We start from the raw sequence: 11,899 nt of genomic DNA, 5'->3' as shown, positions 1-11,899 counted from the left end.
TATGCGAATGGGGGAGGGAGGCCTGGGCTTCATCTTGGCCACGTGGACAGTAACACCGCCAGGGTTCAAGCTCCAAGGGCCCGTGGTACACCTCAGCCCCCAGAACACGGGGCTGTCAGGGAGACAGTGCCACAGGTGAAAAGACAGAAAGCGAAAACGGAATTCCTGGCTTGAAGCTGAAGAAAAGAGGAAAGCGATGGCGCTAAGGCTAAGTGCTAAGGGTGGGGTGCTGGGAAGGGAGAGTCAGAGACACTGGGAACTAGGGGTTCTGCCAGACAGTGAGACACTCGGTACCAGCATCTCAGGGGCTCTTGGCACCTTCTAGGAGTGGGAAGTGGACAGATGGCTGCTTGAGGGCCAGGCCGGAGCACTACTTCCTGCCCGTCTAAAACAAGAGAAAGGCGGCGGCAAAGAAGCCCGTCCCTCTAACCTCCCCTCGTTTCCCACCTGTGGTTAGGAAGGCGGGACCCAGACACTACATCATCCTCAGCCAGATGAGCAGCCTAGGAGCCTGCCCAAAGCAGCTGCCCTGGAAGGAAAAGTGCTTTACTTCAGGGTGGAAGAGGAGATGGGGTGATGGGGAAAGGGCAACGGGAACCAAACAGTGTGGGACACCCTTCTGTGCCGCCAGGGTGGTGGTTCTCATGCTTGAGTGAGCCCACGAAGTTCCTGGGGGGCCCTGCTGGAAACAATCCCGGGGATCTGATCAGGTGGGTCTGGGGTGAAACAGATTTAAACAGACACCCCTAGTGATCCCCAAGCTGGTCCCCAGAGCAACTCTGGGAAGAGTGGACTGGACCATTATGCTGAGGGCATGTCGAGAGAGCACCTCTTCCCATAATAAGGACTTTGGTGGCAAGGGACAAGGACAAGGGCTGAAGGCAGCCTGAGGGTCGTCTTTCAGAGCTGGAGGCGCTGTCATCCATCAGTCCTGTGGCAGCTGGGGTACCAGCAGGCACTTGGATTCTCTCCTGCCACCAAGGCACAGAAAAGAGGAAGGGATTAATCATGGTTGAACCACTGCCTGCAGCAGGGTTGGGACAGGATCCCAAGCCCCCCAAGTGCAAACTTGTCCTGTCCGCTCCGCTCCGTAGAAGACCCGGGCTCAGCACAGCACAAGGGCTGCGACTGGTGGAAAACGCCAGGCCCCCTCCAGGGAAACACTCCTCCCCTGTCTGGGAGCTGCAGGAGGATAACCTTTCTTGATTGCTCTGTGCCAAGGGGTTCTGCTTGCCTCATCCTAAAGGAAGGCCCTGGGAGGAGATAGAGAAAGTCTCTGATGTGAGTCTCCCATTTGAAGTTGAGCCTCCCCTGCTTCTGCCATGGAGCCCGGGGATAGATCCCAGAGCCAGGCCAGCTGTTCCTAGACCTGCTCATCCCATGTCCCTCACCATGTGTCTACCCCACGCCACTCAGGCTGTGGGCAGCCTGCTGGGATGCTCCCCAGCTACCCAGGGGCTGGAGTGCTCCTTTAAGCCCCTTACCCCCAACCGTCTCTCCCACTTCAGAAAAGTCCTCCTGCCACCAAAACATGGGGCAAAATCTTTCATGATGGAATTATCTCCTGAAGCACCTTAAAATGAGCTTGAGATGCGAACCCTTCTGCATACTTAAGTGCTGTGAGGTCGCGCCCAGCCTAGGGGGGGCCTCGGTAAGCAGGCTGTGCGCCTCCTGACCCCCCGCCTCCCTGGGATGTGGGCTGAATTATCTTGTCACTGCCGCTTCCCAGTGCTTAGAGTCCCCACCAAGCGAAGACTCTAGGGCGGCCTAGAATCCCAGGGCCTGTCACCATGATCACGAGGGCCAGGGCATCAGGGGGTCTCCAAGGCAACCCCTCAGGGTCCTGCTCTTACAGGAGTGCTTTATCAGGACAGCCCAGGGCCTCTTGGCTGGGGTGGGGACACAGGAGTCCGTGGTGCGGCTCTAGGACGCAGTCCGTCAGGACCTCCACGGGTTCCCTGTAGGACGGGATGGGTGGCTTCTGGGTCACGGCCTCCTCCACGCGGAGCGCTCCCATCTTCTCCTTCCTGAGCCCCGCCCCTCGTGCGGGAGGAAAGGGAGGGTACAGTCAGACAGAGGAAACAGATCAGGTGATAATCCCCTCCCCACAACCAACTGCACCCCAAGGTATGTTCGGTGAAGAACCCCTGGCAGAACAGACTGGAGACGGACAGGGACTGCTCTCTGTAGGCCTGAAGGAGTCCCACTCTGCCGACTCTCACCCTGGGGCAGCGGAGCTCATGGCGGGGGGGCAATTTTGCTCCCAGGGGACATTTGGCAGACTCGGAGACCTTTTTGATCGCTACAACGGGGAGGGTGCTACTGGTACCCAGTGTGTGTGTAGTGGGAAAGGCCAGGGGTGGCCAGGTGCAGGACAGGCACCCACAGCGAAGAACTACCTGGCCCCAAACGTCAGCAGTGCTGAGGCTGAGAAACTGCCTGGGAAAGAAGGCTTTATCATATACAGTCTGGCCGTGTTCTCTGTTTGCTTCGGACGTACTAGTCCCATCGCCCTATGATTACAACTTGCAGAAGCGCACAGCTGATGGTGTGTTCTTCCACCCTCACAGGGCGGGCGCTGAGAGCAACGCACTCACCAAACGCGTGGGTGAAGGACTCCCGCGTTGGAATCACCCTCGTTCCTTCTCTCCACTTCTACTGCCCCCGCCCTGCACCCACCCGCCAGCTGCAGGTCCAGGGCCACCATGCTTCCTACAGAGCACCTGTCGACCCTGAGGCCAGTCCACTGCTGATGATCACAGACCCTGGGGTAAGATGAAAGCAGAAGCAAGAGGACGGAGACCCGCTATAGGAAGACGCCAAGAGAGAAAAACCAGGGCTCTGTCACTGTTCAGTGACACAGGGGCAGCCTGGAGAAGCTCTGGTTTTCTGTGGTGTTCAGTGACTACTTGAAAAGAGGAACATTTCTTACTTAAGATTTCCAGTAACTTGGCCTCCGGGATAATGTCACTTCCCCCTCAAGCCCAGTCCCCACCTGGCCTTCCAGGCTAGGCGGGAGGCTTTCCGCATGGACCCCTCTTCCCTGCCTGACACCCCCAGCCTTCTCCTCCACACAGCACCGTCCTCACAGCCCCTGTGACCTGCACCGACCTCTTCCCTCTGCAAACAGGGTCTGCACAGCCCCACGGGAATGTGGCGTCTCTGCCCTCACTGGCCCAGTCCCCGAGTGGTTTCTGGTGGTCGTCTGAACCTTTAAAGAGCTGTGGGCACTACTCGCCAGACGCCGTTCTAAGCCCTTCACATCTGTTAATTCGCTTTACAGGTGAAAAACCACAGCACAGAGAGATTAAGTTGCCCAAGGTCACGTGCTAGACAGCGGAAGGACGAGAATTTGAACCTTGGCAGCCTTGCTCTGGAAATTCCTGCTCTTAGCTCTATGCCCTGTGCCCTGCAGCGTGGGCGTCCTGCCTTCTAGCTGGATCATAATCTCCTGGAGGGTAGGTGTCCCGTCTTGAGCACCCACTGGTCTAGCAAATGGTTGGGCACGTGACACCCTAGAGCAAGCCCACTGTGACAGCTGACCTGAGCAGACTCTACCAGGCTGTGAGCTCAGCATGGGGCTGGGAAGCTAAGATTCTCTTCCTTTGCCTCCCCATGTCCGGGAACTCTGCCACGCATACTTACTTGTGTGGGAGCGGGGTGGCACTTGGGCACAGGTGTAGACGTGGCTGAAACGCCGACCCGAGGAGGTCAGGTACCAGTGCTGGATGGCGGGCTGGGGGTTGTACTCTGTGACCGCCACACCATTCACCGCTGTCATCATGAGCATGTTGATCACCTCGTTGGAGAGCTTGGTCCTCTCATCGGTCCTGATCCGGTTCATGGCACTGAATCCACGCTCACAGCAGGAGGTGGAGACGGGCACACAGATCACCACTGCCACGAGCCTGCTGAGCAAGGGGAAGCGGCAGCCCTGGGCCAGGGCGTTCCTGCACAGCATGGAGAATGGCAGGTTCTTGGCGATGGCTTTCAGGCCCAGCCACTCCTCCAGCAGTGCTTCCTCGCTGTATCCTGGGGGCAGTGAGAGTTCAAAATATCTGGCCAGGGCAAGAATATCATCATTCCCAAAGCCGGCCAGTTCCACCCCACTTGGCCAGGCCATGGCGTCAAACACCTCCATGTTCTTGAGCTGCGGGGGGCGGTCCACGTCAAACCTCTGCTGGAGGTATTCAATCCCAGTCAGGATCATCCTCTCCCTGTCCGCCTGGAACCGCTGCTCTGTCATCTCCATTCTGTCCAAGAAGATGCCGTGGAGCCGCCCATCCCTGAAGCCGGCATTGAATTCTTCCTCTTTGGGTCCTGCCTGGTGACGGAGGGTCTCCAGTGCTACGTAGGCCCGTCCCAGCATGGAGTTCACCTCCGTAATCAGCACGATCTCCTTCTGGCACACTTCGGACAAAGGCCTGTAGACGCTCAGGAAGTCCAAGAGGAAGTGGCAGAACTTGACGAAATGGAAGCCCTTCATCAGCTTCAGCATGCCTCTAGCCCTGTGCCCGACCTGGCCACCTGCTTCCGCCACGCTCTGGAGGTGCCTGGCCAGGGCGGGCCAGCTCACGATGAGCGCGTGCAGCGTGCGCCTCTTGCTGGCCACCCACCTGACAGCGTTCAGGTCCTTCAGGCGGATGATTTCCTGCTCCAGGGGGGCCGCGCCTTCCTGCAGCTCATTCAGCCTTTTGTTCGAGGACTGATAGAACTTGAAGACGGTTCGGATGTGCCGGTCACACTTCTTGACCAGGTCGATGCCTCCACAGGCGTCAACCACGGCCAGGTGCAGCCGGTGGGCCACACAATGCACCGGCAGCAGCTGGGGGATGATCTCCTGCAGCTTCTCCACCAGACCTCCTCTGCAGCTCAGCATGGTTGAGCCGTCGGTTCCCAGGCCCACCACCCAGCCAGGCTTCCGGAAGGGGATGTCCAGTTCGTCCAGGGCAGAGATGATGGTCTCAAAGTATCCATCCACCGTCTCGCTGTAGAGTGGGGCCAGAGTGATGTAGGACTCCTTCACCTCCATTCCCTTAAAGTAGCGGATGTAAATACCCACACAGGACTGGTCGGAGGTGTCTGTGGCGCCGTCCAGCAGCACGCTCACACACGGGGAGCTCCGGACGTCCTCAAGGATCTCCTTCTTCAGAGTCTCGGAGATGTGTTTGATGAACTGAGTGCAGGCCGTGCGATTCCGGTACTTGGCCAAAATCATGGTCCCAGTGCTTTGGAGGAGTTGCAGGATCTTCTCAAAGTCGTTCAGGGGCCTCGAGTGGTACGCAATGGAATAGGCGGCGTTGAAAAAGTGCTCCATGTCGGCCATCAGGTCACTGGAGATCTCGGGGACGAGGGCGGCCGGCGGGGTGTCTTCCTTGACTTCCAGGGTGTTGACACAGAGCTTGTGTGCTTTGCTGACTTCATGGTACTTTAAAGTCTCCACTTTAAAAGGACCCGTGTAACCTCGGACTAACCGGGATGATCTGTCGTGGAGACTAGGTCTTTCTTTGCAAGCTGAGCAGAAGAGCTTGGTCTCTTTGGGGTCAATTACTAACCATGGGAACTGCCCAAACCATGACCTCTGAATTGAGCGGGGTCTGTAAGTCCTCTTGATTTTCCTCCGTCCATCTGCTTCTACTTCACAAAGTCTGGGATTGCAGGAGGAGGTGCACGTCTCCATGGCAGGAGCTGGGAGCAGTGCAGATTCTACAGCCGAGGCCTGTGTGTGTGCCTCTCTAATGGCCACCGTTGTCTTCTTCCCTTTGGAGCAAATCAAACTGTGTTCGGTTTTGCTGCCCAGAACTCTGCAGCCTCCTATCAGCTAAGACACCCCAATGCAATAAGTACCCCTTATGCAAAGCAGAGAAGATGAATGTGACCCACCTTTCTAGAAGTCAGTAGTGGGTTCTATTTAAACCCTTTCCCATTAGTTTCTCTGAAAGCCAGTCTGTCTCACCAAGGGTTGTCTGCTAATCCTTGTGGCTTCTTCAGCCAGCCTCCCCATCCCTATCCACATAGCTACCCTGAGATCATGTGACATCAGGTGCTAGTAAGCTTAATTAGCACCTTGGCCACAGATGCTATTGGATGGTTTTAATCCTCTTTCGAGGCACCACAAAGAAATGAGGCTAAACATCCAAAAGTCTTCTCATGAGCCTTGGAAACAAGGGAGGCACAGAAGTGTACACAGTAGCTACTAGCCAGTAAGTTACTGACAGAGTTCCACGAACTGCTAACTCTCACAGACCAACAGTGCTGTCACTCAACACCAGAAGAGCGGGGAGAAGGCAGCAGAGGCTCCAGCCATGGGTCACGGGGCTCCTCACGGCCAGCGTCCACCACGCGCCTCCCCCATCAGCTCTACCACAGTCTCCCCATTTCACTTCTGCTCATCAAAGCTCCTTATTTTTCCCCAACGGTCCCAGTTTCTCAGATTCTTCTACACTGTGAAGGCACAGTTAGTTTCTTATTCACGTTTTTCTACCAATACAGGGCCTGGTGCACAACAGCTCCAGCACGAGGATGGCGGAACGAGCACTGTGTGACTTGCCACAGCTGCCTGGGCCCCTGGACATACCCTTCCGAACCCAGCAGGTCAAGACCCACCTGGAGGACGGCCTTTCCCCCACTTCGGCCCGTCTGGGTCCTTGATCCAGGGTGCAGCTCTCCGCTCCAGTTTTGAGATCAAGTCTGGTTTGGCAGCAGCAGGCCCTGTTGCAGGGATGAAGAGTCACAGCGACATCACAGCTCTGGACTGTCAAGTCAAGCAGCCCATCTGAAAGGTCCAGGGAGGCCTCCGGGTGCATTTCCTCATAAAATCTTTCCAACCAGGGGCACGATGAAAGCATACCCATCTAGGGTGCCAATTTAGTCTTAAAACCCAAAGAGGCACCGAATTAGGGTGTATCCCTTAGCTCCATGGCTCATCTATGGGAGCATGAGTCAGCTAAACGAACCTAGAGGGGAAAGGGTGAAAACAGGAAGAAATACAGAGGACAAAACAGAAGGAGAAAGGACAGGGATGATAAAGAAAGCCACACGAGGAGTGGGAGAGTGGGCCACCAACAACTGTCCCATGCATGTGCCCCTCAGCAACACCCACAGCTGGCCTTGGTGCAGGTGGCTAACTACACGGGGCACCTGAAAAGCCCCTTAACGCTGTCTGCCACCTGCAGTGGAACCTGAAATCCGACTAGAAGAGATTCGTGTCTTTGGGTTAAGCACTGCCCTTTACTGAAAATATGAATAGTCTTCAGGGCTATGCGAAGAAATTGCTTTCTTGATTTAAAGTAAAATCCATTCATCTCTACTTACATGCTTTGTATGTATCTATGTGAATGGGTGCATAACCTTTCTTTGGAAAGACATATACAAGCCACTGGTAACTGTGGGCACTTCTGTGGAGGAGCTGAAGGACAAGGTAAAAGGGAGATTATTTTCACTATTCATCTTTGGATCATTCAGATATATTTATATGTTCATGTGTGTGTATGTATCCACATATTTACTACTAATAAAAACATAATACATTATCAATCTGTGGTAGATTGAACACTTATTCATCTTCAAACATCTCTAAAATGAGGGCAAAGGGATAATAATAAAAAGAAGCGTAAGCCCAAGAGAAACATTGTACTAGAAATGTTAACACATTTTTAGAAGAAGGAAAGGAGATAAAAGAGAAGAACTAACAGAGCTGGACACCAAATGCCAGCAGAGTGGGTAATAAGGAGAAAGAAGTGAACCTGACCCTAGAATCCCCAAAAGAGCCAGGACCTGGAGGCACCAGGTGCAGCAGAAGGTGGTGGGTAAGGAGAGACCGGTTCAAGGCCAGGTCCGCTCACCTATTCCAGGAAGCCAGAAAATACCACCACCCTCCCCCAAGGAGGAGAGAGAGGTTGGTCTACAGAAAAACTTAACCAGAAAGGTTCTGGGCCCTGGGATGGTGGGGTGAGTGAAAGATGAAGGAGAAGAGCTGCCATGCAAACAGATGAAGACAGTCTACAGACCAGAAGCTGTGCTACCCGGCTCCAAGAACACCAGCTTGGTGTACAGCCAAGCAGGAGACTGGAAGTTTTCTTTGGAGAAATGGAATTGCCCCTCCCCAACCCTCCTCCCCAAAAGACCTACGGATCCAGACTTTGCCGGGCTCTTCAATGAAACATCCAGGTTCACAGCTGGTCACCCTACAATGTAACCTACCCCTTGAGTCCCAGGCATGCACACAGAGCTTCCAGCCAGTTTTTAAGGCTTTACTCTTAAATGTGAATGAACCTAAAGATATTTATTTAAGACAAACTGCTAACAAGTAGGAAAAAGAATTGAAGGAACTAGAGATACTGCAGGAAGCAAAACAAAATTTCAACCCCCTCCCCTCAAAACTAGAACATTCCCACAGAGAAAAGTCATGATAGTTATCCATGAAAAGAGCAATAAGGGCTCTTAGTTTAAAATATGACAGAAAAAAATGTTTTAAATTAAATAGGATTGTTAGAAAATAAAATGGAGGAAATCTCCAGGAAAGTAGAACAGAAAAGACAGAAGCAGGAAATAGGAGAAAAAGAAAAAAATAAAACAAAACCAGAGGCTTAATTTAAGAAGTCTAATATCTAATTAATAGGACTTTTTGGAAGAAAGAAAAGAGAAAATATAAAGGAAGAAATAATACAAGAATGTTTCCCCAAAATGGAAACTGTGAGTTTCCACGTGGAAGGGAAGCACCAGATATCCAGAACAAAAGATGAAAAAAACATCCGTATCATTAAGCACTGAATACTTCAAAACACTGGAATAGGTCTTAAAACTTTTCAGAGTGGAAAAACAGGCTGTGTTCAAAGATTTAGGAATAAAAATGTATTTAGACTTCCCAACAGCCCCTGTAAAACCTAAAAGCAATGCTTTCAAAATGCTGAGGAAAGTCATTTCCAACCTGGAATGCTATACCCAAACCAAATTATCAATTATCAATTCTGAGAGCAGAATAAGGGCATTTTCAGATATACAGAGTCTTTAAAAAACTTCCTCCTATGAACCCTTTCTTAGGAAGTTACTGAAGGATGTGCTCCAACAAAATGAAGATATAAACCTAAAAGAACCAATAGATCCAGGAAATAGCAGAGAGACGAAGGAAAGTCTAAGCCCACAGCTGTGCAGCAGGCCTAAAGTAGAACTAGTTTAGATAGAGCAGAGGAATGGAAGACCCAGTGAACAGAAGTTTCCAGAAAAAAAAGTGAAACCGATAGGTCACAGGATGTTTGATCATGTGGAAAAGACTCTTCAAAGGAGTTATATAATCCCATGGAGAGTTTGAGAAGAATTGGTGATAGTACAGAAAACTAGCAAAGTAAAAAAATAAGAAAAAATTTCAATTCCTGGGGGGAAGAAATCCTACAACAAAGGAAACATTATCATAATATGTCACTTTGATTAGAAGTAAATAATACATAATCATAATTAGGCAAATAATTTACATTGAATTAACCAAAAAAGTATGATATACCTGTTCTGACAGGATGGAGGGAAGAGAAGTGGGGGCCTGGGGTGATGTAAGAGGGCCATATCTTCATCCTCCACAGTAGGAATCAATAGATAATATCTAAAATCAATAAATCAGGAATAGCAATAAACATATGCAACAGGATATTAAAGTGTGATTCTGTCTGCCTGTTTTGGCTGAAGGCCCCCCAAAATAGGAGCCAACTCTCCCCCATTCCAAAGCTAGACCACCGAAGCCAACTTGGAAAGAGTGGCTGAAACACTGGGCTGTAACCCAAGCACTTGCCACTAAGAGGGAGCCAAAGCACTGGGAGTGAGGAGGTCAGGAAGCTGGATATTAGAGATGCTTTGGAAAGAGCTGTCAAGTGTACTGTGAGCCATCCACACCACCATGGGGAGGGGTGGGGTGGACTGGGCTACTTTCCTCTGACCTTAAGCCTAATGGGAATGACATCCTGACCTGTATTTCCTGGAGCTGTGGGGCTGCTCAGGAATCCAGGCCTGGAAAATACTAAAGGCATAAACTGACCGATGGTTCCTTGGTGGTGGCCATGTTGGGAAGAGCCTACATTCACAGGGCTTGTCAGAGCAAAGGATATATAAGTGTTTTCCATGGTCCAGATGTGAGCCCTGGAGGGAAAGAGAAGAGGCCCAAAGCCACTTAAAGGGACCGCCCCGCCTGCCTATTGGTGATGCCCCCCTAAGGAGCCCCTATGGGGCAGACTGCCAAAGCAGACACTACCCACTGTAGTGAGAGATCTCCAGTAACGGGGGTTTGGGGGAGTGCAGAACCCACAGACACACGTGGAGAATCAGCTTTCAATTAACCCAGCTACATGTAACTGGTATCAGATTACATGGATGTAATTCTTGTACCTCTCCTCCCCACCTACACACCACCATTCCCAGCCAGGATGGAGGAGAAATCCTGGGACAAGCTGGGAGGTAGGAGGAGAACTTCTTTCTTCCTATCACAAGATTCCGGATTCTAGACCTAAAGCAGGTTGAGGTGGGAGAGGCAAGAAACTTCCGCTTTAAATGAAGCCCAGATTTTTAACCACGACACAAGGACTGGACTTTTGTTTCCTAATTTTTTTTTTTTGGTCAATTTTTGATATCATTTAAAACCTATAGAAAAGTTTTAATAATCAAACAAGGAACTGCAATCATTTGCATTTTGTTCCACTTTTGCTTTATCATGCCCACGTGCCCTCTCTCCCTCCCTCCTTTTCCTCTCTATATATGTATAATATATAAATACATATATATGTATATGTGCAGGCTGCACACTGGAGTTACCTGGGAAGCTTTAAAATATATAAGTAATATATATATATATAATATTTTTTTGGACCATTTGAGGCTAAATTGTTTTCACTCCTCCCTTTATCCCTAAGTACTTCTGTGTGTATTACTCAAGAAAAAAGACATTCTCTTACCGGGTTTGCAAAATTCTAACACAAGCTCCATGACCCCAACCCTTGCCTAATCCCTGCCCCTTGGAGTGTGACTGAAATGTGTGAACTGATATCACACCCATAATTACGTTACATAGCAAAAGAGATGTTGTCTGGGTGATTACTTAATGTAATCACACTAGCCGCTCAAAAGCAGAGGAAGTCAGAGAATCAAAACACCAAAAAAATTCAATGTATTATTGCTGGCCTAAGGATGGAGAAGGCCATGTGGAAAGGACCTGGGAGCAGGCCCTAGGAGCTGAGAATGGTCGGCAGCCAGAAAGAAAATGGGGACCTCAGTCCTACAACCACAAGGAACTTGATTCTGCCAACAACTCAACAACCCAGTGATTCATCCCAGAGCCTCCTGATAAGAGGCCAGTCTGGCACACTTAATTTCAGCCATGTTAGACCCTAAGCAAAGAACCCAGCTAAGCCCACCTGGACTTCTGAACTTCAGAACTGTGAGGTAATAAATGGGTGTTTTTTAGCCACTAAATTTGTGATAATTTGTTATGTGGCAACTGAAAACTAATATGTCTTATATAGTCAAAGTATAATGATCAAAATCAGAAAATTTAACATTGATATAACACTATAATTTAATCCACCATACTGTTTTCCAGTGACTTACCATTTTATATTCCCACCAACAGGGCATAAAGGTTCTATCCTCAGCAATAGTTGCTGTTTTCTATTTTTTTGATAGTAGGCATCCTTATGGGTGTGAGGTGGTATCTTATTGTAGTATTGATTTACGTATCCCTAATGATTGTGATAGAGTATCTTTTCATATGCTTATTGGCCATTTGTACATCTTCTTTGAAGAAATGCCTATTCAAGTCCTTTGTACATTTTTAAATCAGGTCTTTTGTTGTTGCTGAGTTTTAGGAGTTCTTTATATATTCTGGATAGTAAACCCTTATCTGATATATGATTTGCAAATA

The 11,899-nt window shown here is 50.2% G+C and overlaps 1 protein-coding gene across 1 annotated transcript in view; it reads right to left on the bottom strand.

The window, feature by feature from the left end:
- Positions 1-2,712: 2,712 nt before the first annotated feature.
- The window catches only part of ZNF862 (zinc finger protein 862), a gene marked incomplete at both ends in the record, with an annotated part of 67,603 nt that continues 58,416 nt past the window's right edge, over positions 2,713-11,899 (bottom strand). The window contains 3 exon segments of the mRNA XM_079711875.1: positions 2,713-2,765; positions 3,646-5,442; positions 6,607-6,711. Of these exon segments, the coding sequence (XP_079568001.1) occupies positions 2,713-2,765; positions 3,646-5,442; positions 6,607-6,711 (1,955 nt within the window).

Source organism: Hyperoodon ampullatus (assembly GCF_949752795.1).
Source record: "Hyperoodon ampullatus genome assembly, chromosome: 9".
Classification (NCBI taxonomy): Eukaryota; Metazoa; Chordata; class Mammalia; order Artiodactyla; family Ziphiidae; genus Hyperoodon; species Hyperoodon ampullatus.
Note: the sequence above shows the minus strand (reverse complement) of the source record. Positions and strands in the feature narration are given on the sequence as shown.